The 26703-nt window shown below is 30.9% G+C and overlaps 5 protein-coding genes across 6 annotated transcripts; 3 read left to right on the forward strand and 2 right to left on the reverse strand.

Annotated features, from left to right (window-relative positions):
* Positions 1-9339: 9339 nt before the first annotated feature.
* On the forward strand, positions 9340-10805 carry LOC108330445 (argininosuccinate lyase, chloroplastic). The gene is made up of 3 exons (XM_017564926.2): positions 9340-9519; positions 9665-9829; positions 10319-10805. Exons 1-3 carry the CDS (start codon positions 9391-9393, stop codon positions 10565-10567), a joined length of 543 nt encoding a protein of 180 aa, XP_017420415.2. The 5' UTR covers positions 9340-9390; the 3' UTR covers positions 10568-10805.
* Positions 10806-11354: 549 nt separating this feature from the next.
* On the reverse strand, positions 11355-13104 carry LOC108330446 (uncharacterized). Its single transcript, XM_017564927.2, has 3 exons — positions 13012-13104; positions 11896-11964; positions 11355-11764 (listed from the first exon to the last, which is right to left on the reverse strand). The coding sequence occupies exons 1-3, from the start codon at positions 13102-13104 to the stop codon at positions 11498-11500; spliced, it is 429 nt and encodes a 142-aa protein (XP_017420416.1). The 3' UTR covers positions 11355-11497.
* Positions 13049-18025, forward strand: LOC108332188 (aldehyde dehydrogenase family 3 member H1). Of its 2 annotated transcripts, XM_017567369.2 has the most exons (10): positions 13064-13531; positions 14624-14692; positions 14797-14893; positions 15018-15224; positions 15890-16005; positions 16095-16199; positions 16288-16460; positions 16575-16665; positions 17026-17175; positions 17412-18025. In XM_017567369.2, the coding sequence occupies exons 1-10, from the start codon at positions 13301-13303 to the stop codon at positions 17643-17645; spliced, it is 1473 nt and encodes a 490-aa protein (XP_017422858.1). In that variant the 5' UTR covers positions 13064-13300; the 3' UTR covers positions 17646-18025. The 2 variants fall into 2 exon arrangements, with proteins under 2 accessions (XP_052731666.1, XP_017422858.1); XM_052875706.1 differs by lacking the exon at positions 17026-17175 and having other exon boundaries at positions 13049-13531.
* Positions 18026-19041: 1016 nt separating this feature from the next.
* On the reverse strand, positions 19042-20065 carry LOC108330447 (uncharacterized). The gene is made up of 2 exons (XM_017564929.1): positions 19701-20065; positions 19042-19483 (listed from the first exon to the last, which is right to left on the reverse strand). Exons 1-2 carry the CDS (start codon positions 20063-20065, stop codon positions 19042-19044), a joined length of 807 nt encoding a protein of 268 aa, XP_017420418.1.
* Positions 20066-21485: 1420 nt separating this feature from the next.
* On the forward strand, positions 21486-24032 carry LOC108330448 (aspartic proteinase Asp1; the record flags this gene model as incomplete). Its single annotated transcript, XM_017564930.2, has 8 exons — positions 21486-21700; positions 22092-22209; positions 22319-22539; positions 22705-22938; positions 23018-23159; positions 23254-23448; positions 23545-23617; positions 23720-24032. Coding segments are annotated over 8 exons (1299 nt in total), but the record flags the coding sequence as incomplete, so codon positions are not given.
* Between the last annotated feature and the right edge of the window lie 2671 nt (positions 24033-26703).

Raw genomic sequence — 26703 nt, forward strand, 5'->3', positions numbered from 1 at the left:
CCCCATCTCATCCCCAAGAGCCAAATCCTTTTACGCACCTTCTTTTAGGCTGCTATTTAGCAGTGGAAAAGGAATAAGTTGTACTAGATGATCAATTTTATTTTAGTATTCCCTAAAAAATCAATTTCATTACTGAAATATAATTTTCTATCTAAGTAGTTTCCAAAATAAGGAAATTATATAAGCAATTTTTTCAGTCATAAACTTTCTCTATTTCCAATTAGTCTCAAAACATTAATTAAACATGTTAATGCAAAAACCAAATTGATGAATATTCAATATTTTATAACTTGTTATTCAGGAGGATTATTCAAGAGACATTAATATATAAGATTCTAAATTGGTAATTTCCAAGATGATTTGTATAAAGAATTTTGTTGTCATGTGCACTAAAGCTATATTATGTAGTCAATTTATATTTATTTCAATTTTTTTAATCTTTATATTAAAAGTTTTATTTTAGACCTTACAAACATGTTTTGTATAACAGCTTTTGTTGTTATTTTTTTTGGTAGTGTAGACAAAAAAATTTATTAAAAGCATATTAATTTATAAATAATATCCCCATATGTTATTGAAAGTTGTCTATGTGAAAAAACTCATTCTCAACCATGCTGAACATAAATATGAAGGGAAGAAATAGAAAAGTAAAAACCCAAAACAATTTCTCCTTAAAAAATTGTCTTGTGGCGAAAATAGGGATAATTTGAGAAATATAAACATAATCGAATAATGTAAAGAAAAGTCTTAAGTTAAGTTTTATTCATATTTTTTAAATGAAACAAATATTTAGTAACGGTAAAATGACATAATTTTACATTTATTTAATACATAATATAAAAATAAAATGATCATAAAAAATAAAATTTTATATATTTTCAAAAGAGATGAAAATAAAAAATAATGTTTTCAATCTTTTATTTATATATTTTTATATATTTTCAATCTTTTTGTCCAACTTTTACTAAATAAACGGAACAAAACTCATCCGTGTGAAAGGAATCTTATGAAATAAAATTAAAAATTTTGTTTTAGAGCTTTAAAAAAAATTCTTTTAACTAAACAATTCTAGTGGGATGTTAGGTGTGTGTAAACATATAGTTTCAGTCAAATATCCCATCTCCTTTTCGTTATCTCCAAGAAATGCCCATGTTTAAAAGTACACATTAAATTAAAGAAATTAAATATTCAACTTGTAAACAAAACAAAGAAATGAGTATCATTTTATTAAAAGATATAATAAATTAATTACTATATATTAAAGAAACACGAGAACATTTGTATGTATTTCCATTTTGTCTACACATTTATTTTTTCAGAAAAAACATATATGTATTTTTTCTTCAAAAAAATATGTATTTTTAAGGTTATGCATTTAATTGTGAATAATTATTGTTAGAAAAGTGAAGTCTTGTATCTTAATATCAAGAGTGAATTGGATTTTGCTTAAAAATAGTTTTTTTAAAAAACTTTGCAAAATTTTGAGTTTTTCTAAATCAATATGAATCAACTATAAAGGAGAAATGATAGAAAGATCAACACAACAATATATACTAGTTTCGTCAAGCCTATATCTAGTATTTCTTTGATAACTTTAATTGAAGGGATTTCACTATAATGATAGAGTATACCAGCAAGAATACAGAGATATCCTCTCTGAATGCACCATCTTTCTCCACTCAATATTACTTATAGTACAAGATGTGAACACACTCACAATCTTACCAACCCAGAAGCAATCCCAATTTTTTGAACACCTTAAGAGCAATCCCATCTCTCTCAATGAAGAATACCACGATTCTTTCCTCCTGGCTAACCTGCATAGGAACACAATCCTCTTGATTACAAAGGTTGAATCTGATCCTCAGAGCACCAGTAGTGCAAAATTGATCTGAATGTTTCAGCTCAGCTTTCTTACAAGAATCTTAATGACTTTACCCAAATGTATGATCTTGATTCTCAAAGACTTCCTTAGACGCTAATGCAATCAATACTCAATCAACAAGTTAGTTATGAATTGAAAATTCATATAATTGTATTGAAACAACGTGCAAGACAATTATATATAGGATTTTCAAATCCTAACACACTTCAATCAATTACAGAATTAATGTAATCTATTAAGATTTTTCTTCTACTTTAACAGTTTTACATTTGTCTAAGATTTACCAGATTAAATATCGCATGCAATCAATTATGTTAATCATACAAGTCAACAACCAATTAATATGACCGTTATATGCAATTAAGGCTTTTAATGAAAATGATTTTCACAAGATAAACCTTTTAATCGATTAGAAAATTTATGTAATTATGTTTCACAGTTAAGCAAATTTCCAAATCATTTTCCATTCCAAACATATCATTGCAGTCAACAAACACATGTTGGCATAGCAACATGTTTTAATTGATTATACAACTAATGTAATCGATTACTATACAGTTGTTTTGCCTATGTTAAACATGTATTGAAATTTGGATAAATTTAACATATTATATACATTGTCTAATCGATTATTTCTACTAGAAATGCAATGTGCAATATGTTTAAACTTATGATTCATTTACATACAATGAATACCAGTACCAAGCATTTCAAGCACAAACGCAGTAATGATTAAGCAATTGTTATGTCATTTGTTATGCAATAAATCATAAAACATTTCTTTTGTTCATCATAAAAAAACATATATATATATATATATATATATATATATATATATATAGATGGGTATAACTAGATATTGCTCCTTATCAACAATTATATTTATTTATTCATGAAACCTCACTTCTCATTTTTTATTTATTGAAAATAAATTGTTTCCAAATGTAACCCATTATAGTTTAATAATAAATTATTATTTAAGGTTTGGTCAAACAGTTGATTTGGTATGATCATTAATTATAATTTAAAAGTTATAATAGAAATCAAGATAAAATCATTTCATCATTTAAACAAAATAACTTTTTTTATCAGAATTATTTTGATTAAGATATGAATAGTCCATACATAATTATACTTGTGATGATATTTATTGAAAATATTAATAGGATTTATTATATATATATATATATATATATATATATATATATATATGAGTTTGCTAATTTGCGTATACTTGTTTTTCAGTTGGTACATTTAGCAATGTGTATCGGGTTTTAGTACACAAAAATACCCCATATATTATGGATTATAAGTTTTAAGATCAAGGGTATTTGAATAATTTTCATTTTTAAAAAAAACTCAAACCCTTACTCACTTCTCTCATTTCTCTCAACTCTTTCTCTTTCATCTCTTTTTAACATTTTCTTTGTCATCCCTACTATAACGGTGAGGATTAAATTGTCTCAAGTGAAAAAAAATTAATAATTAAAATTATAACAATTGTGAATAAAACAAATCTTATTAGAGGAATATTATAGTATTTTTAACTTGAAATTATTGTAAGAAATATATTTAAATATGATCATAATAATTGATGTTACTAGTTAATTAAAGTATTATATATACTTAAATATACTTTGAGATAGCTGTGAATTAAGAATATACATTACAAGAAATTAATAATTTATCTATTGATATTTTTTTACAAATATAAATCCGTAAGTGAATTTTATATTACGTATGAAAATTGATAAATTTTATATTATGTATGAAAATTTGTTTATATTTAAAAATATAATTAAATTTGTACAAAAGTTTGACAAACAAAAACATTTCTGAAAGATTTTCTTTATAATTATTCATAATTTATTCATAGACAGGATAAATGGTTATTTATATATGAATATTATATATTGAAATTTTAAAAAAATATAAATTTAATAAAATAAAATCTTAAATATCTCATATGTTGAAAACATATTTTAAGAAAAGTTTAATAATGAGTTACATGAGAAGTTTAATTTTATGTTGAGATACAATACTTTTTCTTGATTTCAGTTTTTCTCTTCTTGTGTTTCTTGTGAGGGTTTGGATTTGAGTTTTCATTTTCACTATTTCATTGACCTTGTTCTATTTCAATAGATATTAAGTTTTTATTTTGAGTATTATTTAGTGTGCATTCTCAATCATCACATTGTGTCTAGTCCTTATGTTTCATTGTTTCTAATACATTGTCTCATTTTCTTGTTGAATAAAGTTTTGTTCAGTCAAATTCTTATATGGATAAAGAATTATGAGATAAATTCTCTCACTATGATCTCTTTGTCTTTATAAAATAGATTATTCAAACCTTCATAAGATGAAAAAACCCTATCTCGAAATTGAAAATGTATGAAATCATAAGTCACTCAAACCCTATGTGTCTTTCTATTTGTTCTTCATTAATGTAAGACATTTTGTTTTTTTTAACACTAGTAAACAAAACCTTTTAACACGTCTATTATGCTTTGCTTGAAATTTTCTCAAAACTATATGTTTCGGTTAAAATATAACTGAAGCAGTAGACCACATATGTGATCGAATCCCCAAGGAACCGTTACCATAATGTCTGCAAAATTGACAAGCAAAGACTTTTCAACTGACATAAATCTCTATATGGGACTTTGGCCTCAGTTCCCTAGGCAACCGAGACCAAAGACCCTCTACAAAACTCACACTCATTGACGTTTAGCAGACCAAATCTCTATGCAAGGACTTATGACCTCGATTCTGCAGATAACCGAAGTCATAAACCCTACAGAATCCCTCTGACGTTCTGCAACTCTAACGTTTCAGCTGACAACTTTTTCAAAAAGGGTATATGGGCTCAGTTCTGTAGAGACTAAGATCATAGACCTTTTTCAAAAAATTTGTCAACTGAAACGTCAGATTGGTAGAGAAATTTTTTAGATCATTCAGAATCAAGCCCATATATCTCATACATTGACTCATTTTAAATATTTAAATATATAATTCTTTTGCAGGTTTTTGGTAGCGCTTACTTAGGAGATGAGGCAATAGACTTATTATGCCTTGGTTTGGCAAGGAACCGAGACAAAAAGGTTGAACGAAATTTCAAAATTGTCATTTATATTTATTTTTCAATTTTTTTGAGCCAACTTTAGGCCTCAGTTGTTTGTATAACTGAGGCCGTAGACCCCTCACTACTTCAGTTTTAATTTTAACTAAGGCATTATCTCTTGTTGGGGTTAATTTTTTATGAAAACGTAAATATTGCCATCTTCTTGTACACTTCTTCCCTACGAAAATGTGAAACTGCCGCAACTCACGATTCAAGTCACTGTTCACGTTACACTGTCGTCATCATTGTTCACATTGTTCTTCTTCATTTTTCCTCTTGCACATTTTAATCTGATCAAATTGGGCTTTCGTCGTCGTGGTTAGAGCTATGTTCTTCTTTCTTTGTTTTTGTGTTTTTTTTTTATTTCGTATGATCAGACTTACTTTTTTTGTATTTGTGTTAGGTATTGTGTTTTTGCTGTGAAATTTGTTTCGTTCTAAAACGCGAGTAGTCACATCTTTTCCGTTGTTGACTACTTTTTCACGCTTCCAAGTTCCTATTAATTTGGTTATTCAATTTTCTTTTGTTAATTTTTTGTATGTTAGATATATGTAATTATGTATGATTGAATGAGATAGGATCAAAAATTAAATACGAATTTGATCAAATTGATCATTTAAGATTATTTAAATATTGTAAACAATTTCAGTATATTTACGTATGGATCGAGATTGGATTAATTTGTCATGCATCAGTGCTAAGTACGAGAGAGAGGTAGAAAAATTTATATAATTTGTGCATCGTAATGAGGATAGAAGCGATGATGAAGTGAAGTTTAGATGTCCTTGTGTCAACTATTTGCTCATTGCACAAGTCACCTCCCAAACATCTTAGATGAGTAATAGATTAGTAAGAACCTCAATGTTTGGACTTTCTTTGTTATAATAATGTATCCTAAATTTTTTTTTTCATAGTTTCCTTGCAACACATATGATGTTGTCCGAGAAATCAACTTCTAAGACTAAAAAGTTTGCATGGTTGGCTATCAATGTTTGATATTTTGGTCAATACTTTCTTATAATTGTTTTATTCTAATAATCTTTATTAACTATTTATATCTATGATTATATATTGTAGTATAATAGACAAACTGACTCATATGTGTGCAATTATTACGTAATGTATTAGATTACACACAATATTCGTGCCCATATTACAAGTGGATGGAAAACAGTAATATTTGGATAATGAATTTTGTTTTTCTCCATCATTTGGAATTCATATACACTAATTAAAATCATGTATCTTGTGCAGAGATTCAAGTCTTCTGTTCCAATTCCAGAGAAGTCCCTTTTTTTCCTACGGAAAGCACTTGCAAAACATATAATAAAATTATACAATAGTGTATAGTTAGTAGGAATCAATAACATATACATTAATATATTTTAGTTGAGTTGATTTATAGATATTAGACTTTTTACATTATGTTTTAAGTATTATGTGTTGTAAATATTATAGTTGAGTTGATTTTGTGTTGTAAATATTATGTTTTTTATATGCAGGTCTATTTTTGTAATATGGGATGTCGCAAAAACATACCTATTATTAAGAAAAACGCAAACTTTAGGCAGCGATTGTAGTAAAAATCGAGGTAGAAAAGGATTTATGACCTCGTTTCAGGCCACAACCATTGCCATAGAGTGCGCCAAATTTAAAAAAAAAATTAAGAAGTTATTGCCTTGGTTCTTGCTTGAATCGTTGCCAAACATCCCACTTATTACCTCGGTTGAACTAAGGCCAAAATCCCTCCTCGTTTTTTTTTTCTGGTTTACTACTTTGGATTTTGAGGAACCGAAGCAGAAACCCTCCAATTATTACCTCGATTGAAACCGAAGTAAATAATTAACCTTATTTATTTTGTCAGTATATACTTCGATTCAAAAATCATTATATATTATAAAAAATAATCACTGTCATTTTCTTTCAGGCACTAGTATAGCGGTAATGAGGGGTGTGTTGTGATAGTTGGTGGTGGTTTTCCATGTGTAATTATATGTCTATCTTCATGCTTTTTTTTTAAATTTTCTTCATTGATGTTGCAATGGTCTCTTTGTGTCATTCAATATATGGTAACAAATATTTTTTGCATAAGTCATTCATTTATGCATAATCGGTAATATAAGTTTGAGTATAAAATAAATTATGTAAAAGATTAATATAGTCACTTTGTGCATTCAAAATGATTCATGTTTTATAAATTTTAAATATTAATATACACGTTAGAGGTATGAATAAGAGCATAGTAAATTAAAGGAAAAAAAAGCGTCTGACGGTTCAGTACATTATAAACTAATTTCAAAGTAGAAGTACACAACGGATATTATGATCAACAAAAAATAATTTTTTTATTGACAAATGTCAATTGCTAGTGAAAAAAATTAAATCTACAACTTCTTTCATATTTTCTTTTAATTCTATCATTATATGAACTTTATATCTTCAACAAATACCTTATTTTGAATGCAATATTTCACCCAATCTTACTCAAATATGATTTTCTATTTAGTACTAGACACTGAGCCACTAAAGGTTAATTCTTTCAAATATTTCAGCACTCAATGTTGTTTTGTGAGTTTTCTTTTTGTACCCCGTTTTAGCTTTGAGCCCTTTCGTATCTTTAGGCCCATTTATTTTTCTGTTTCAAATGTGGGCATTTTTTTCCTGCATCTCTAACCATTTCTCATTACACTTTCAAATTTTAACCATTTCTCTTTACACTTTCAATTTTTTTTTTAAATTTCAAAACTATTTTCTGTAATTCAGAAGATTTTATACCTTCACCTTTTCTTCTTCAAAAGATTTTAAAATTTGTCGAAAGATTTTTTCAGACGTTAACAAATTTTGAAATTTGTTAGAAAAAATTTTCTTTAACGAATTTTGAAATTTATGGAAGGATTTTTCTTACATCTCGAAATCTGTTAAAATTTTTTTCAAAGACTTTAACAAGTTTCAAAATTTATTAAAATATTTTTCAAAAACTTAGGATTTCAAAATCGGTTAATTTTTTTTTTAAAACTTTAAGGAATTTTAAAATTTGTTGAAAAAAAAAATCTTTGGATGAATTTCCAAATCCATAAAAAGAAACGTAACCTCAAATCATTTTCGAAAATTGAAAGTGCATGAAGAGACGTTTGAAAGTGTAGGAAGAAACAACTTTCAAATATATTCAAATGTCATCAAATTTTAATTTCTCGTAATATTTTTAACTTTTTCGTATTTTCCAAGTCTGCTTAATTTAATTGTTATTTTTTATTGTCTTAAAGAAAAACTAATAAAACAGACACGTGTTTTAAATGGTAAATTAATCAATTTTATTGATGTTTTCTTCGTGACTTTGTTAAGATTCTTTTATTGTGTGGCTAATGACCTTTTAGAAGCTATGCAAGTTATGACGAAGCATGCTCTTACGTATGTAAGATGCGTAATCCAAGTTTTGCTAGCAATTTTTATCTCTTGATAGTGAGGAACACATAAACGGGTCCAAAACAATTATAAAACTAATAAAAGGTAAATGGTAAAAATAGTATAACCTCTCATAATTTAAATTATAAAAACAATTATATAACTAATAAAAGGTAAATTTAAAGAAAAAAATGATAATCATTTACCCAGGTGACGACCTCTGACATGTTCAACATGAAGTCGTGTGCACTCTGCGTAATTTATTTTAAATCTGTCCATTTTGATAATTTTTGTACCAAAAATACACCATTTCAGTGAAAAAAAGCCTACATTCTTTCATTCATGCTGTTGATTCTCTGTGTGCAGTCGTATAGTCTAGATGGCAGGATTGTAACAAAAGGGAATTCAATAAATAAACAGACAATGAAAAACAAAAGGATGAACAAAGTTAAATTTAAGATAATGAATGAATAATTTTAGTTCACTAAACTTTTTAAAAGATAACTAAGACGCAAAAATAAAGTAACATAGTACAATTTAGCCTTTAATAAATCAATCAATCTTAAATTGATGTCAAGACTTACTTTACCGTGAGTTTGGTTACGATGTTTCGAGCCTTATAATAAAACAATATTTTTTTGTTTAATACCCAATTTTGTCCCCACTTTGGTTCGGAAATCTCAAGTTAGTCCTTTTATAGAAATGTGAGTGCAATGAATCCTTACTTGTAATTATTTGAGTCTAATGAGTCCCTTCCGTTAAATAGAAGGAAACGGAGCTGATGATGTGGCAGTTGTCTTTGATGAGGTGTCAAGACGCAATTGTTTGCGTGCTTACGTGGTGGTGTTAGGATTCCCCATTTTCAAATTGGGTTTTATTAAAAATTGGGGATAAAAGGATTTGAGGGTGATTTGTTCGAGGACTCTCCGAGGAATTTGGATTTATCACACCAAGCGACTCTGTTTCAACTGGAAGTAGTATTATGCCTCAGAAAAAGAATCCAGATCCCATGGAACTTGTTCGTGGGAAGTCTGCCAGAGTCATAGGGGACCTGGTTACCCTTCTCACATTGTGCAAAGGTCTTCCTCATGCTTACAACCGTGATTTGCAGGTAGCTAAAAAGTTAAAAAAAAAAAGGTGTAACTTTTCTTGAATTGCATGTTTTCTTTCATGGTTTGTTCTTTAGTTCATTTGTTTTATTTCTGCATTTTTTTGTTGTCTGGGATTCACTAAAAAAGGTTCCTTTGTGGAAGTAGGAAGACAAAGAACCAGTATTTGACAGCGTGAAAACTATTTTGGGGATGCTTGAGGTATCAGCTGAATTTGCTCTCAATATTTCCTTCAATCGGGAAAGAATACAAAAGGCATTACCTGCTGGTCATCTTGATGCAACCACACTTGCCGATTATCTTGTTAATAAGGTCAGTCTCATTTACTGTTTTGCCTTCTCTGAGTTAACTATCTGTCTGCTATACAAATTTGTGTTACTGAAAAGCAAGATAATTCATCTGGTGTAATCTTTATTCCCCCTCCGCAGGGTCCTTTGCTTCAGCAGAAAATAGAATCAAACACACTCCCCCATCCCAAAATACAAGCAAACGAAGGAAATAAATGTTTACAAATTTTACATCTTATCTTGTTTCAAATACTAATTCAATAAACTACTTTGTGAAACGCTTTTCATGTCATTGTTACATGCTCCACTATTACCAGTCTATCCAGTTTTCAGGATTAGATGTCTAAACAACGAGGGGTACTGTGTGTGTGTATGGGTACTTCTCCCCTAAAAAGGGGACTCATGCATAGGGGTCATAGTGCATCTGTTCTAACCATGGCTGCTTTTATGTTCCAACTGTATCATTTTTATTAGTCGTGCAAGCCTCATTCTTTCTTTTTCTTTCACATTTCAGGGTGTGCCATTTAGAACGTCTCATGATATCGCCGGAAAATCTGTTGCTTTATGTACACTTAAGAACTGCCAACTGCTGGACTTAAGTCTTGATGAGCTCAGAAGTATAAATCCAGTTTTTGAAGAGGACGTGTATGATTTTCTTGGAGTAGAAAATGCGATCCAGAAATTTGTCTCTTACGGCTCAACCGGGTCAGCATGTGTTGCCAGCCAAATTGACTATTGGATGAAAAAACTTGAAATGAAGTGAAAGACTATCCTGATTGCCATGATATTCTCATCATGCCATGGAAAGCCAATCCCAAAAACTTGGAATAATTGCTCCTGCCAAAGGTCCTGACGCGTAATTCTGGAATCCACCAAGATGATACCTTTGAGTATTTGAAGTGTGTAGAGCATTAGGTTTTATATGCAAATTAGTCAGGTTTTCTGAATATTTCAGAATCAAAATGTCACACCTTCTAATATATAGTATCTTATATTTTATGGCTTTTAATGAAATAAAGTCATCTTCAGCCACCAGACGTCGCATGAATACCATGAACATCAAATAAAAACATGAATTTTTGAAAGTTAGCGATTATTATTATTGTTCTTGTTATTTTTATAAAAAATTATTATTATTATCATATCATAATTTGCTTTTATTTCAGTGTTATTTTTATGCTGTGTTTTATTCTTTAAAGCGAAATTATCTCATAATTTTTTATTTTACATTATTTTGCATCTTTTTTTTTCTAACGGTCTATAATTTTACATTATTTCTCATCTGTCTTTATTCCTCCATTTCCCTTCTCTAATAAAAACACGGTAATAATATAAGCACTAATGAACCAAATCAAAATGTAAAATGCCTATAAAAAAATGTGATACAAGTTAATCAAGAAATCAGGCACCTGGTTAGTAGACCAAATTAGGTGCCTCCGACACTCCTGTCAAAAGGAATTTGGTCATTACACTCGCGGTTTTATACAATAATAGAAAAGCAAACAATGAATGTAAGGAAAACCTTAAAATTACGAGCTATATGACTCCACTCCTTTTAATTTCCATGAGATCTCTAACGAAACCACGTTATTATGGAGTTAATAAGGAAATTAACAACCTAACCGCACTCGTCAATTCAGCATTGGCATGTTTGCAGCTGCTAAAAGTTTTCTTTCCCAACGACAAATTTTGCTTATCGGGTGGGATTTCTTAAACGACGAAATCCAGGTGCATCAGTAATGGATACGGCCATTTCATTTGACTGGCCAGAATTATTCTCTGTATCTGGTTTTGCCATCTTGTCAAACCTAGTTGGACCATTTTCCTGCGTTTCAATTTTGTATGTTTCAGTACTGCTACTATGTTCTGGAGGGGAAAACACTGGGTCCTTGGTGACTAGCTGAATTACTGGTTTTCCCCCTCTCTTTTTCTTTCCTTGCTTTTGATCATCCAATCTCACCTGTAATCACATTGTCCAATGGCATAGTAAGCTAATTAGAAAACTGTTGCATATATAAATGTAAAATACGAAAATCTAAGGCAGGTCAACAAACTGGATATTAAATGCATAGAGCTTCAGATGTAGAATACCATGGAGTTCTGAATGTCACGTAATGGCTTCTTTATGGGCACCGGGTTGTCCTGGCAACTATCTGGTTTCTGAACAAGTGCCCTAATCTCGAACAAATCACCCCAAATCCTTTTATCTCCAATTTTTAATAAAACCCAATTTAAAAATGGGGAACCCTAACACCACCACGTAAGCACGCACGCAAACAATTGCGTCTTGACACCTCACCAAAGACAACTGCCACATCATCAGCCCACTAACTCCGTTTCCTTCTATTTAACGGAAGGGACTCATTAGACTCAAATAATTACAAGTAAGGATCCATTGCACTCACATTTCTATAAAGGGACTAACTTTAGATTTCCGAACCAAAGTGGGGACAAAATTGGGTATTAAACCATATTATTTTTTCACACTTCTCAACAAATACAATACCTGTTTTGTTACACAAAAAGGGTTCCCTTTATTTAAAAAAAATTAAATAAGGTAGGTCAAACAGAACATCATAGGTTTACTATTTTTATCCCTTTTAAGAAAAGCCACTAATAAGTTTTTTCAAAGAAAAAGATATACGAGCTGGGGATAAGGTTATTGTAGACTTTCAGGTTTAGAAAATTAAACATAGGATAAGTCGACAATATCAATTAGTGGTGTCTCTTCACACTTTTGAAAAAAAGAGAGAGAGAGACTTTTTTAAAGAAGAAAAATAAATGGTATGATAAACCAAAACGTGACTTTGAAGGTCTACTTAACATACATAACTATGATTTGAATTATGAAGTGTAAAAGGGAACATGATTTAATGTGATGATGTTGAAAACAAAATAAATGTGTGATTAATTATACTTTTAGTTTTCAAATTTTCATCTGAAATTAAAATTCGTTTTAATATCAAATTTTGATATAGATGGACTTCAAATTAAAAAATAATAAATATAATATTTTTAACTTAACTATTTAACAAATAAAAAAAATTAAAGTCATTAACTTAAAAAAAAAAACTATATTTTTAAATTATCGATATTTAGAAGAGACGAATTTAAAGACTAAACGCCAAACGCGCGTCCGTTGAGCAGCAGGAGAGTTTGGAAAAGTCCAAACGCATGTCCATTTCTACTGAGACAGTATGAACCCACTTTGGCGTCGGATAGCGCCGCACCGCCAAGCCACCGTGTAATCAATGCTCCCATCCCATGATATGACGACGATTGAGTTGCATCGCCATTCATCACATAATACGACGCTTCTCTTTCGTGTATATATAGATTTGTTTTGTCTATATATTCGTATACGGTATCCGTGCTACAATACAATTTCAATCATTCATCGACTGAACTCACTTTCTTACATACTCTATATAGTTCTCCTCTCCTCGTGTTATTTCACAGCTCTTGCTTCTAAATATCATTTTTACCTTAAACAATAATGTCGGACGAGGATTCACAGACACAGAAGAAGGTGTTTGACGCGGAAACGGCGTCGTCGCTGGTGAAGGAGTTGAGGAAGAACTTTGGTTCGGGAAAGACGCGGAGTTATGAATGGAGAGTTTCGCAGGTGAAGGCTCTCTTGAAAGCGATGACTGATAACGAAGAGGAAATCGTCGATGCTCTTCGTTCAGACCTAGCCAAGCCTTCACTCGAAACCGTCGTGTACGAGGTACTGTTGTCTTTTTTTCGTGTCTGCCACTGATCTTTATAATATGCAATACTTTTACGTTTTTTATTTTTTATTTTTTATCTTTGATAAAATCTAAAACTTCAAATTTCTAACACATCATCGTTCATTCCAATTGTCTTATTTGATGAATGATTTGTCTGCTTCACGGTTTTTCATGGATGGAGAAGGTGTTATGTTATGTGGCTTCATGGACCACAAACTGCTGTGACTGATAACTGGGGAAACTTTCAGATGACCTTTTACTCTCTTTCCAATATATTTTTTTCCTTTCTAAAAATAAGTGGACTTGCTTACGTTGTGAAGCAAATACTTTTCAGTGATTTTAGAGGCTGGTAAGTAATTACAGATATTATCTGAACTGTTTATAAAATCAACTAAAAAAAAAACTCTCAACAGTCAACGGGATCCTCCAAAATTTTGTAGCTATTTTTACTATCATTTTTTTTAATCATGAAATAAACTTTTGGCACTGACAGGTGAGAAGTTCAAACCATTAATTACGGAGTCTGATGTCATTAAGGCTCGGCAACTCTTTCCAAGATTCAATGTTCATAGACAGACTTGTCCAAAATCCCTTCGCCCAAGAAGATTTTCGAAAGAAATTCGCAAATATAAGATTTTATCACTTAATATAATTCAAAAGAGGATACTAAAATGGACTATATGAATTATGATATTCCGAATAGATTGTTCTCCAGACACGTCACACAGATCTATATGAGAAATTAAAGCATAAATTTGAACGCAAAATCTTGAGACAATTTGGTCTAAAGTCGAATCTCCGTTAAATCTTTGCTATAAGAACCTATGATCGTTAAGAAGTACAAAATAAAATTTCTTCAAAAGTAGGAACATAATGATAGTTTAGCCCCCAATCGTAAGGACAAAGATATTGTTAGTGAGAGTACAGATACGTGGATAATCTTCTTTAGACAGTGAAAAGAAATAGGTAGATGAAAACAACTTCTAAATGCTCAGCTTAGAACACTTACAATCCTTAGGGATTAATACAAATAATTGCTTTAAATATAATATTTTCCTTCTACTCTTAAGATGTAGTCTGTCTTGCAGATTGGAGTGATTAAAAGCTCGTGTGAAGGGATACTGAAGGAATTGAAGCATTGGATGACGCCAGAAAAGGTACATTTCATCACAACTAATTTCCTCACCTTAAGAAGGCAATTGATCAATAATGGTGATTATAAAATTTATTCATCAGATGGATGTTCGTCCATTTATTTCAGGTCAAAACATCAATCAGAACTTATCCTTCTTCAGCCGAAATAGTACCTGAACCGCTGGGTGTTGTGTTAGTCATCTCTCCATGGAACTATCCAATGTGTATGTCAATATTTTCTTGACCTTGAGTTTCATATATTTTTTAATTAGCTGACATTTTCAGCTCTGTCTTCTTTTAAAATCTTCATTAAGCTAATTTTTTTACCTATCTCTGCTATAATTCCAGTGTTGGCCCTTGATCCAGTCCTCGGAGCTATAGCAGCTGGTAATGCTGTGGTTCTAAAGCCATCAGAAATTGCTCCAGCCACATCATCACTACTAGAAAAATTGATAGAGAAGTATATGGATCAATCAATTGTAAGAGTTGTCCAGGGGGCAGTCGATGAAACAACTGCCCTATTGCAGCAAAAGTGGGACAAAATTTTCTACACAGGTTTTTCTTCTTTCAGTTGTTCTGGTTGTCTTAATAATTGGTATGCTTTTATGAATATATATATATATATATATATATATATATATATATATATATATATATATATATATATATATATTTCGGTTATAACACTCAGTCACTAAGTACCTTCATAATTTCTCTTTCTTAGCCGTCCGATGTTGCTTCTTGAATCTCTTGTTCTCTAGTCTGGTTGGGATGTATTTGCTAAAGATACTCCGATGTCAAAGTCAGTAATTGAACTGTACGGTTATCTAATATGATAATAAAAGTAATAAATGTATAATAATTGCCTCTATCCACCTTTTATTTTTGATTTATATTTATAGTTTTCGGGCATGAATTTAGGATTAGCGATATTTTAATCTCAGCCAATCTCGGTTCAATATCCTTAAACGTAATTTACATTTAACATTAATCATTTGGATTTAGGAGGCCGGTCGTTCCGGCCGGCAACTTTGTTTCTGTTAGCCATCCGGTCATGTGAAGTTTGTGCACCGTGACGACCATCCGGTCATATCATACAATATAAATAAAAGCAACTTTGAAATGTATAATTTGCACATAAAATAGCAAGAGCATTAAATGAATTGTCTCGTTAAGGTTATATACGTATTTTTTCGCATAAGTAGTTCCTGTATTGTTAGGTAATGGAAAAGTTGGAAGAATAGTGATGACTGCTGCTGCAAAACACCTTACACCAGTTTTGCTGGAGCTTGGAGGAAAATCTCCCGTTGTCGTTGATTCAAATATCAACTTGAAGGTATTACTATTTCCTAAGCCTTTTGTTTCTCAATTACTTGCTACTACCTTAGCCTCTTTCAAACTCATTCTTGGCTCAATTGCTTAAAGGTAGCAGCAAGACGAATAATTTCTGGCAAGTGGGGATTGAACAATGGACAATCTTGCATTTCTCCCGATTATGTTATAACAACAAAAGACTATGCTCCTAAGTTGGTATGATATTTTTCCCATGTGTAACTGCCAATTGGATTTCTTAACCCATGTTTCTGTTTATTTATTGTTTGATGCCTCCTATTTCTAGGTGGATGCCCTAAAGACTGAATTGCAGGAGTTTTACGGTAAGAATCCGTTGGAATCGGAAGATTTGTCACGAATTGTGAGTTACAACCACTTTGCTCGTTTGTCAAAGCTCTTGAATGATGATAAGGTTTCTGGGAAGATTGTTTATGGAGGTGAAAAAGATGAAAATAAACTGTAAGTTCGCTTGATCTGTTTTTAATTAAATTTAACTTCCTAACCATGGGAATTTTTTATTAAAGAAATGCAATAGTTTTTGACATGGGTTTTCTTATGGTCCCAAAATTGCAGAAGGATTGCTCCCACTATTCTATTGGATGTTCCGCGAGATTCTCTGATAATGGGTGAGGAGATATTCGGTCCATTGCTTCCCATCATCACGGTATGAATAACGTAACATAGACAACCCTTTGTATGATATTTTGAACTTCAAATTTCATCTGTGTTCTTTGATTGCTTTTAACAATACTCACATAGTTTTATAAAATGTTTTCAACTGCAAGAGTAATTGACATGTGCCTCTTCAGCTGCAAGAGTCACAAGATATGTCAACGAAACACTCACTTAGAAAACTAATAATAAGATATGTCGGAGAAAACTTCGATTATTATGTAGATACCAGCCTTTTTGTGGACATCAACAAATGTTACAAGCTAAAGCCACATGCAAATAGTTGATATTTAAAAAAATTCTCAAGCAAGGAAATATGAACTTTCCATACTATTTTTGCCGCGTATAACAGGTCAATGAACTTGAAGAAAGTCTAGATGTAATCAACTCAGGAGACAAGGCCCTTGCTGCATATATATTTACAACTGACAAGAAGTTCAAGGAGCAGTTCGTAAAGAATGTTTCAGCTGGGGGTTTGCTTGTCAATGACACTTCCATACATGTAATATTCGTTCTAACAAAAACATCCATGATTTTGATTGTGCCTTACGATTCTAATCGCTGAACAACATTGAAGGTCTTAATCTGCTTCAAGTTTTGGATTGTTGACAGCATGTTGCTGTGAAATCGTATTTTTTCCTAGCATACTTGATATAGTCTTGATATTCGATATTCCTTATTTTCTGTTTTGTATTATCAATTTAAAAAATATACACTTTTTATGTTTTCATGGTGTAGGTTGTGGTTGATACTTTGCCATTTGGGGGAGTTGGAGAGAGTGGAATGGGTGCATACCATGGCAAGTTCTCCTTTGATGCTTTTACACACAAAAAGGCTGTTCTTTATCGCAGTTTTGCGGGTGATTCGTCGTCAAGGTACCCACCGTACACGGATACAAAGCAAAGATTGATGAAGGCTCTCATCGCTGGTAGCTTCCTTGGCATACTTCGTGCTCTTTTTGGATGGTCCTAAGCTTATTTTGCCTCCAAAACCAGCTGTTGTTGATGTCTTCTTCGTGATTGTGTTAGGTGTCTTGTAGGTGTATTGTGGTAATGCCTTATAGAGGCTTTACAGGTTGTGATGGTGTGAATATATATATATATATATATATATATATATATATATATATATATATATATATATATATATATATATATATATATATATATGTTCGTGTGTGTCTGTGTGTACTATGAACAATTATGCTCACGAAAGCAAATAAGGCAAGCTCTTAGGTAACACAATCCAGATTGTGATACCGGTTCGGTCTCTTATGTTAGTGTTTGTGCTGTGAGTCTGTGGTTATTTTGGTCTGTGTTTCTTATAAGAACAAAATATCACTTCCCATGATATATATATATATATATATATATATATATATATATATATATATATATATATATATACTTAACATTGCTGATACAAGTGTTTAATAGAATATGAATGTGTATTAAAGGCCTCTTGAGAAATGTTCGTGTGGTTCTTTATATTTCTAATTATGAGAGCATTGTTATAGAATTTTACAATGTAAATGTGTTACAAGATGTATCCCGAGTTAAAAGAATAAAAGAAGAAAATAATATAATGAGAGATCAATTTAATCTCTAAATTATTTTCTTCCTATTTTATGCTAAAAAATATTCCATATTTGAAATACCACCAACAAAGTGGTATCAGAAGGGCATGTTCTTGAAAAATAAATTATTTGAATTAGAAAATGATAATCTATATTGTAAACGTTCGAGTTCCTCTATTTAAAGGAGAAAAATATATTTTTTTGGCAATATAAATTGAAACATTATTTACTTCTTTAAATGTCTCAAATTTTATACAAACAGAATATAATGATCAAACTACCACAGTTGCACAACACACACAACAAACAATGAAAAGAAAGAAAATCATAGATGTTGGAGTTCTTGGGATGATTCTAAAGATTCTCACTAGCCATATTTTCAAAGTCCTTCATGTTCAAGTTCATCATCTTCAAACTCAACTCCTAAAAGTTGAAGTACTTGAAAAGACCAACACATTAAGGACTTAAATGTTCAATAATGAGTTGTGAAGTGTTTTCTGAAGATTGAATGTGTATTGAAAGATGATTGAAGAATATTTAGTGATATTCATATAACTCTTTATATTTCTAGCTCTTAGAGTACTCTTATAGATTTCTTTAACACCATGTTACATGGCAAATAAGTACTCGATTTTCAATCCTAATTTTTGCTTTGGGACTTATAATAGTGCCCTAAAAGGCTTACAAACTTAACCCACTCGTTAAATGAGAAAAAAAGGACTGAATTATGAAAGAAAAAAAGGTGATCGCAGATTACTCTCGAGCATCTAAAAACTAAAAATGCTATAACAATCAAGAATCCTGTAAAATACGAACAACCTCTGATCTTTGATTACTTGTGAGATGTGTCGGAAACACAACTCGAAACGTAACAATCAAGTTTCCTCTGTTTCCTGGTTCTTTGGAGATAGGCATGCCTTGTTCAGGGACGATCTTCTGATAGCCAGGGTGTACGATGTCGTCAAGTTTAAGATTCATGTGGTCTCCACCCAACAGTGGAATCAATATCGTACACCCAGAAAGTGCCTTTACTAAGGGAATCTCAACTCTCAATACCAAATCATCCCCGTCTCTTCTAAATAACTCGTGTCTTTTCTCGGAGATAATAAATACTATATCTTCTCTGTATGCTTCTGGTCTCTCATTCCCTTTTCCTTCAAATTTAATCTCTGTTCCTTTCCTCCATCCAGGTTGCACATTTATCGTTAGCAATTCTTCCTCTCGAACTATTCCCCTGTATATACACCAAATACACAGTCCATCAAATCCTCAACTTGCACAGTTAATTATTACCATACATATATAAAACTGGTTCAAGAACAACAGGTAAATTTCGTGCTTTAGGCCTTAAAAAAGGCTTCCAATTTTTTTTTTTACTACTAATTACTTTAAGTTTGATCTTTTAAAGAAATTGAAAGAAGAAAGAACGTTGGCATGGTGGATACACGAACCCTGTATCTGTGAGGACATCCCTTGTGATCATCATATTTTTCTTGCATCCGTAGCACAACTCTTCCAGAGTGCATTCCAGTTTTTTCTCGATTGGTGGGGGTTTCAGCATCCCAGATGAATTGGAATACATGATTGGGTTGCTGCTCCTGCCGCTGCTGGCATTCATTGAGTTCAGATGAGGAGGCATTGATCTTAAATTCCCGCTTCTGTTCAATGAAGAAGCTGCAGACATAAAATCATAGTTCTTGCTCGATGTCTGGTCGGGTTTTCTGCTTGCATTTCGAGACGAAGAATATATGCAAGGAAAGCACGAACTATCTGAACTTCTATGCCTATATAAACAACATCCTCTTGGACTACTCATTGGATGATCACCGACGTTCCTCCTCAAATTGAATACGAAGCAGCCAATTCCATTCGTGACTTTGCCATCTTCAACAGGTTTCTGGTGAAAGAAACGCCAGGCGAAAACTTTATTAATTATTAGATTCTCTTTACGTGCATGTGTTCATGCATGCAAGCATATGCATTCATAGAATACCTATATATGGAAAAGCCATGCATTGAAAAATTATTGTAACCACGTTTTTGTTAACCGATTAACCGTGATTTTCTGTACTAGATAATCATAAACATAACGGCCCAGTTAGAAAGTTTTTGATGAACAGTTAGAAAGTTTTGCATGAAGAAAAAGAGAGGGTTTCTAGATTCTGTATAATACCTGTTTTGTTCGGTTGTGGCCTCGTGGTTTCTTCTTATCATGAAACCATCTTTTGATGATTGATCTGTATGATTTGCAGAGGTCACGAATAGAGTTTGTGGCAAACACCCAGGTACCCACCATTAGAGAAAAAACTGAGAGCCTAAGATGGGATGCAACAAACAGTCACAATCTCAACACGATGAAATTTTGTCTTTCAACTTACGCTTTTATTAGCACCATCTCCTCAATGGAAACCCACTAATTTGTTAAAATAATATGTATTTATATTTTAATTACATTTTCTTTTTATTTTGACGTAAAATAAAATTAATACTCTTAAAAATAAATTATAATATGAGTTTTTTAAGAGTTTCAAAATTTTATTTCTTTTTTATATAGCTATTTTGAACTTCATTATTTAAGTGCACTTCAACTTGGTATTTCCAGAATTATTGAATCTTAAGATCTACCTAAACTTGTTAAGAAAAATTAAAACATTATCCTTTATTTATTTAATTAGTCTAAACTTTAACTATGCAATAAAATTTAATGTATTTCAATTAGATATGCAATAAAATTTTCATTTTAAATATTTAATGTATTTATACATTTATAATTTACACTTTTGATTATTTATACTTATGATTTATATAACTTTATGTCAGTTAATTTACTGGCTCAATGATAAAAATGGTTAAATTTTCTTATAATAATATTCATATTTAACATATTTTTTTATTATTGAGTATGTCGACCTTGTTTTTTGTTTAATATACTTTTCATAACCTTTACCTAGTAATAAAAACTTGTTCAAAAATATTTAAGGAAATATGTTGCTTATCCGAAGATTGGTTTTTTATTTTCCTATAATTACTCACAAATTTTTATAGGGCTCAATAGTTATTTTATTTCAAACTATAGACAATTTTTTTGTAAAAACCTTAAAAGTAACAATGCTTAGAAGAGAGATTCCCTTGTGAACGTTTTCTCCCCGTTAGTCTCTCTCTGCAGATGAGCCCGCGCAGACGCGGTTTAGTGCGTACAAGCTCTCTCTCTGCTTTAATTTCGTCTCCATCTTCTAGTCAAATTCACAGTTCTGATTTCTAGTTTTCAGTCCCTTGAACATGGATGTGAAAAGCAGGGGAATTTCACTCCTTTTGCTTCTTTCCACTTTCTCAACCTCCTTCTCAGACACCGATCAGGTTCTCAACTCCAAGAAGCCGACACTCCAACCACTGTTCATTCCCTTGCTTCCTCTTTCGTTTTTCAGATTAAAGGAAATGTTTATCCAATTGGGTATGTTCTGTTATCCTACTCTATAGTAATTACATTTTGCATCCTCTGACTTGTTCAACAAACTTCTTCAAAAAGTCATATACCAACTCTCATTCTTTCTTATTCTTCAATCCTTTCAAGGTTTTGTTTTCTGGGTTTGGATTTCTTTGGATAGTTTTCAACTTGTAGTTGTTTCAATTAATCCTTCTAAGTTCTTAGGAAGTTTGAGAACCATCCGTGTTTATATCGAATTAATCCGATTTTCATCTACTGATCCTACACAGAGAAGTAGTTTGACAGACCCCTTTGTGTAATTTTTTTCTTCTGATAATTTTTTTTAGCAATGGCAACAAGTAAAGAAAAGATGATTCTTGGTTTTGTAAGAGTGAATGAATGAATTCTTTGTATGCAGGTATTACTCGGTGAGCCTTGCCATTGGCAATCCCGCTAAGTTTTATGATCTTGACATCGATACAGGAAGTGATCTCACTTGGCTTCAGTGTGATGCACCATGTACAGGGTGCACTATAGTAAGTTTCACTTGAGTTGAGAACGGTCTCAAGTACTTTTATATTAATTACTAACCAGACATGTCGTAATGAAGGATGATATTCATTTCCTTAATTGTTGATTTTTCAGCCTCAGAACCGACTTTACAAACCTCGTGGCAACGTTGTGATATGTGTGGATCCCTTGTGTGCTGGAGTCCAGTCAGCACCTCCCTGTGCTGTAGCAAATGAGCAATGTGACTATGAGGTTCATTATGCAGACGATGGATCATCTCTGGGTGTGTTAGTCCGAGATTATATTCCAGTTAAATTCACTAATGGATCTTTACAACTCCCTATTCTGGGCTTCGGGTGAGTGTTTTCTTTCAATCTATTTCACATTTGCTGGCTAGCTAATTTCAAATTGTTCATTCATAATGCTGAAATACTTTTAAGGCTTGACTATTTTTTTATTCAGTAGTACAATATTTGTCTTCAGTCTCTTAGAAACCATTATTTTTTTGTGTTTTATGCTAGGTGTGGATATCATCAAACAAATCCCGGTCATCATCCCCCACCTTCCATAGCAGGTGTTCTTGGCCTTGGAAATGGCAAAATAAGCATTGTATCCCAGCTTCATTCCCTTGGCCTAATTCGTAATGTTGTAGGCCACTACTTAAGTGGGAGAGGAGGAGGTTTTCTATTCTTTGGAGATCAATTCATTCCCCAATCTGGAGTTGATTGGACACCCATGTTGCAAAGTTCGTCCGTGTAAGTGTTAGACTAGATTTACTGTTTCCTTGTGAGATGCTACTAGTCATGAGAGCTTACACACAGTCTTTTGTTTCAGGCAACAAAACTATAAAACAGGTCCAGCAGACCTGCTTTTCGATGGAAAACCTACTTCTGTGAAAGATCTAGAGCTTATCTTCGATAGTGGGAGCTCCTACACATACTTCAATTCCATAGCTCATAAAGTTCTTGTTGATCTGGTGAGATATGGAACCAAAAAAGCCCTATTGTATATTATGCGAAATTAATAATCACCACCTGCATTCAATTAGTAATCCTTGATCTGTGATTCAGATAACTAATGATATAAAAGGGAAGCCGTTGATTAGAGAAACTGCAGATTCATCTCTCCCAATTTGTTGGAAGGGTCCAAAGGCTTTCAAATCTTTACATGATGTCACTGGAAATTTTAAGACACTGGTACTCAGCTTCACAAAAGCAAAGAATTCGCTGCTGCAAGTACCACCAGAAGCTTATCTAATTGTCACTGTGAGCACCTTTTAAGACTACTATGACTTACATTTCTTTTCTCCTTAATGAAAGGAACAAAAGAAATCATGTGTATAACATGCTACTCTTTTCTAGGAACATGGCAATGTCTGCTTGGGGATTCTAGACGCCACTGAAATAGGACTGGGAAATATCAACATAATTGGAGGTTAGCATATGAAATACCATAAAAATATGAAGTATAAGAAAAATCTTATTTTTCTTTCTCTTTTTAGTTTGATTGTAATACATTTTCTCTTGCTCTTAATAGATATATCTTTACAAGATAAGATTGTGATTTATGATAACGAGAAACAGCAGATTGGATGGGCCTCTCCCAATGGCAAGTGTGATGGACCTTCCAAATTATAAATCAGTGTATTGTGATTTTTTCTTTAGCTGAGATTGTCAACAGGACTTTCTCATTACGAAATATCGGCAAACAAGTGCACTGCAACTTATGATGTCATAGACTGTGAATATGTTGTTAGGCAATGAATGTTAGAATGCAAAATGGCTGGGATGGCATATACAATCCCATATATATGGCACAACATAATCTATAAATATTTTCATTTTTAACATGCTACTATTGTTTTTACAGGACCGAACTGTACTCGTGCATCACGTGTGCCTACCTCGCTCCTTCTAATATCTCTTCTTCTCTACAATTGCTATGTTCTCGGTTGGTCAGTCTGAATATTATGTTTGTCTGGCTTGATCTCACATGTTCTCGACCAGGAAGCTTGCAAAATCATTCGGCACTCAAAATGAGCAATACCTAACATCTATTTATAGTAACTATGTAGGCTTTTGTCTTTCACTATGTGTATCCTCGTTTAAGATTATTGTTAACTAGTTGCCAAGTCTATCAATTCGTTACAAGTATTAAATGAAAGTACGCTTGTTTGTCTAATGCTCATTTACCAATCTCAACTTTGATAAGATTTATGATTGGCTTCATAATGATCAATATATATGATAAACAATGTAAATTTTGTTATTTGATTCGATTAAAGCTTCATCAGAAATGGATTGCATATGAATTAAATAATACAAAAACTCTATACAATATATCTTAATTTTCTTCAATCATTCATATCTAAAGCATATTAGGACAATTCAATTACCTCCTTTAAATATATTTACTTTTGTTGATAAAAAAAAGTCTAATTAAATAGTACTATTAAGAAAATTAGGATCAATTTAATTAAATACATATTTTTATCTTGAAAGAAAATAAACAATATTTTTAAATGAATTCATCCTAAAGCATTTAGTTAAGAAAATTAATCCTCGTTACTCTAGAAACGGTTTTTTACAATAGTTAAAAAATCTTTTTACTATAACTTTCGAACTGTTATTGAAATTGTAATGTTAAGTTGTCGTTAAACTTCCAAACACGACGACGTATCCACACCGTCGTTAAAAAACGAATTAATGAAAAATAAATAAAAAATTAGATAAAACTTATAAGGATGGTTACAACCATCGTTTTAAGTCCATCTAAATTTAAAAATTAAAAAAAAAAGTAATGAAATGAGATATGACCACGGTTTAAATAATGTTACAAAGTGGCAAAACAGTTTTGGTAACAACCTTTTTTATGAATGTTATTTTATATATATTATTTATAATTTTGTTTTACCACTGGTAGAATTTTTTACACAAATAGTTATTTCAAACAGTTCAAATGGTATAACAGTTTAAAGGTATTTGTGTAATCTTCCAAACAATGTTAATAAAAATAGACGTAAAAACAATAAACTAACTCTAACTTTCAACTACTCTAAATTTTATATCTAAAAAGAAAATTTATATTTTTTAATCATAAGCTAATGCTTTTGAATTTAATGATTATTCATTATTAAAAATTTCAAAGAAAAATAAAATTAAAATTAATACATATAAAAATAAATTATTATATATATTTAATATTGGAATATATCATATTATCTCATACAATCATATTGTTTTTACAAATTTGTCATTCCTTTCCAAGACGGTTATTTGATAATCGTCATTATTTAAAGTGAAGGAAAATGATAAACATGTGTTTTTTAATCTTCGTACACCTATTCAATACCTAATCAAATATTAATATTTTATTTTTTCTACTTGATTCATAATGTATTTTACATTTTAAAATTAAATATTCTTTTACTAATGTAGAATAGTTGTGAAGTAAAAAAAAATATGTTGTTCGTATATTATCATTCAAGAATCAATTAGCAGACTTCGGTTTGCAGTACTTTCTTTTCTTTATCGATTTATTTTGATCAATAGTTTTCCATTTTTTTATCTTTGTTATTTTCTCTAGTAATTAAATATTATTTTTTGTTTATTTTCTAAAATCATGTTAAATATTTTAAATTATTTTTAATTTCTCGTTAATTTTAATATTTTTAATTAATTTTTATTAATTTTTTTGTTTATTAAATATTTTAAAAAAAGATATTATTTAATTAAATACTTGTTTAATTTGTTCTTTAACTTGAGTGATAATTGTTGCCTTATCTCTCGTTATCTTATTTTAAGAAATAAACTTTGTAGTCAATATAAAAATAACATTATAGTTAATCTAAAATTTAAAATGATAAATAATTTTTATTATTTTCTTAAAACTGTATGGGATAAAGAAATTTTTAATAACTTTATATCATCAACCACCGTGATCAAGGAAACATTCTCATACAATCATTAGCAACCTTCTTATTATCCAACACGATTTTAATAAAAATAATAAAAGTCACTGTTATTTTTCATTAACATAATATCATTTTTATTTTATATTAACCTCTTGACATCTGTTTAACAAGTTGATACAAACATGTAAAACAACATAATAAAATAACAGTTATCACCTAGTTAAGAAAAGAATTAAACTTTACAAGTTCAAGTAAAAAATATAACAATTTTAAACATTTAAATATCAAATAGAATTTAATAAAAACGCAGTTAAAAGTGTACACATTTATAAGAAAAAAAAACTTAAAATTTAATATTTATTAATTGATAATAAAAGTCTTACTTTTCTCAATCTTTTTTCCTAGTTGTTAATGATGCTCAAAATATAGTAAAAAAGCTTGAAGGGAGAGGGTGGTTCCTGGTCGTTAAAATTACGTTCCTTTTGTAGATATTTCTGTATTTCTATTTTTCAGTTGGAACACCACATAGTGATTCAAGAACAAAAATATAATTTGTGTAATAACTTGTAGTTTTATTAAAAATACCGTATAATTTGCACCTTTTGTC

This window comes from Vigna angularis, chromosome 4, assembly GCF_016808095.1.
Source record: "Vigna angularis cultivar LongXiaoDou No.4 chromosome 4, ASM1680809v1, whole genome shotgun sequence".
NCBI lineage: Eukaryota > Viridiplantae > Streptophyta > Magnoliopsida > Fabales > Fabaceae > Vigna > Vigna angularis.

What these genes read in the sequence shown, in the direction of transcription:
- LOC108330446 (XM_017564927.2), bottom strand. Translation starts at nt 13,104, where the DNA reads ATGAATGGCGATGCAACTCAATCGTCGTCATATCATGGGATGGGAGCA. An exon ending in CGGCGCTATCCGACGCCAAA is followed by an intron (nt 11,965 to 13,011) that starts GTGGGTTCATAC and finishes GCACTTGTTCAG; the next exon opens with AAACCAGATAGTTGCCAGGA. An exon ending in GTGACATTCAGAACTCCATG is followed by an intron (nt 11,765 to 11,895) that starts GTATTCTACATC and finishes ATGTGATTACAG; the next exon opens with GTGAGATTGGATGATCAAAA.
- LOC108330445 (XM_017564926.2), top strand. Translation starts at nt 9,391, where the DNA reads ATGCCTCAGAAAAAGAATCCAGATCCCATGGAACTTGTTCGTGGGAAG. An exon ending in CTTACAACCGTGATTTGCAG is followed by an intron (nt 9,520 to 9,664) that starts GTAGCTAAAAAG and finishes TTGTGGAAGTAG; the next exon opens with GAAGACAAAGAACCAGTATT. An exon ending in CCGATTATCTTGTTAATAAG is followed by an intron (nt 9,830 to 10,318) that starts GTCAGTCTCATT and finishes TTCACATTTCAG; the next exon opens with GGTGTGCCATTTAGAACGTC.
- LOC108332188 (XM_017567369.2), top strand. Translation starts at nt 13,301, where the DNA reads ATGTCGGACGAGGATTCACAGACACAGAAGAAGGTGTTTGACGCGGAA. An exon ending in GGACAAAATTTTCTACACAG is followed by an intron (nt 15,225 to 15,889) that starts GTTTTTCTTCTT and finishes CTGTATTGTTAG; the next exon opens with GTAATGGAAAAGTTGGAAGA. An exon ending in AAGACTATGCTCCTAAGTTG is followed by an intron (nt 16,200 to 16,287) that starts GTATGATATTTT and finishes TCCTATTTCTAG; the next exon opens with GTGGATGCCCTAAAGACTGA.
- LOC108330447 (XM_017564929.1), bottom strand. Translation starts at nt 20,065, where the DNA reads ATGAGTAGTCCAAGAGGATGTTGTTTATATAGGCATAGAAGTTCAGAT. An exon ending in GATGTCCTCACAGATACAGG is followed by an intron (nt 19,484 to 19,700) that starts GTTCGTGTATCC and finishes GTGTATATACAG; the next exon opens with GGGAATAGTTCGAGAGGAAG.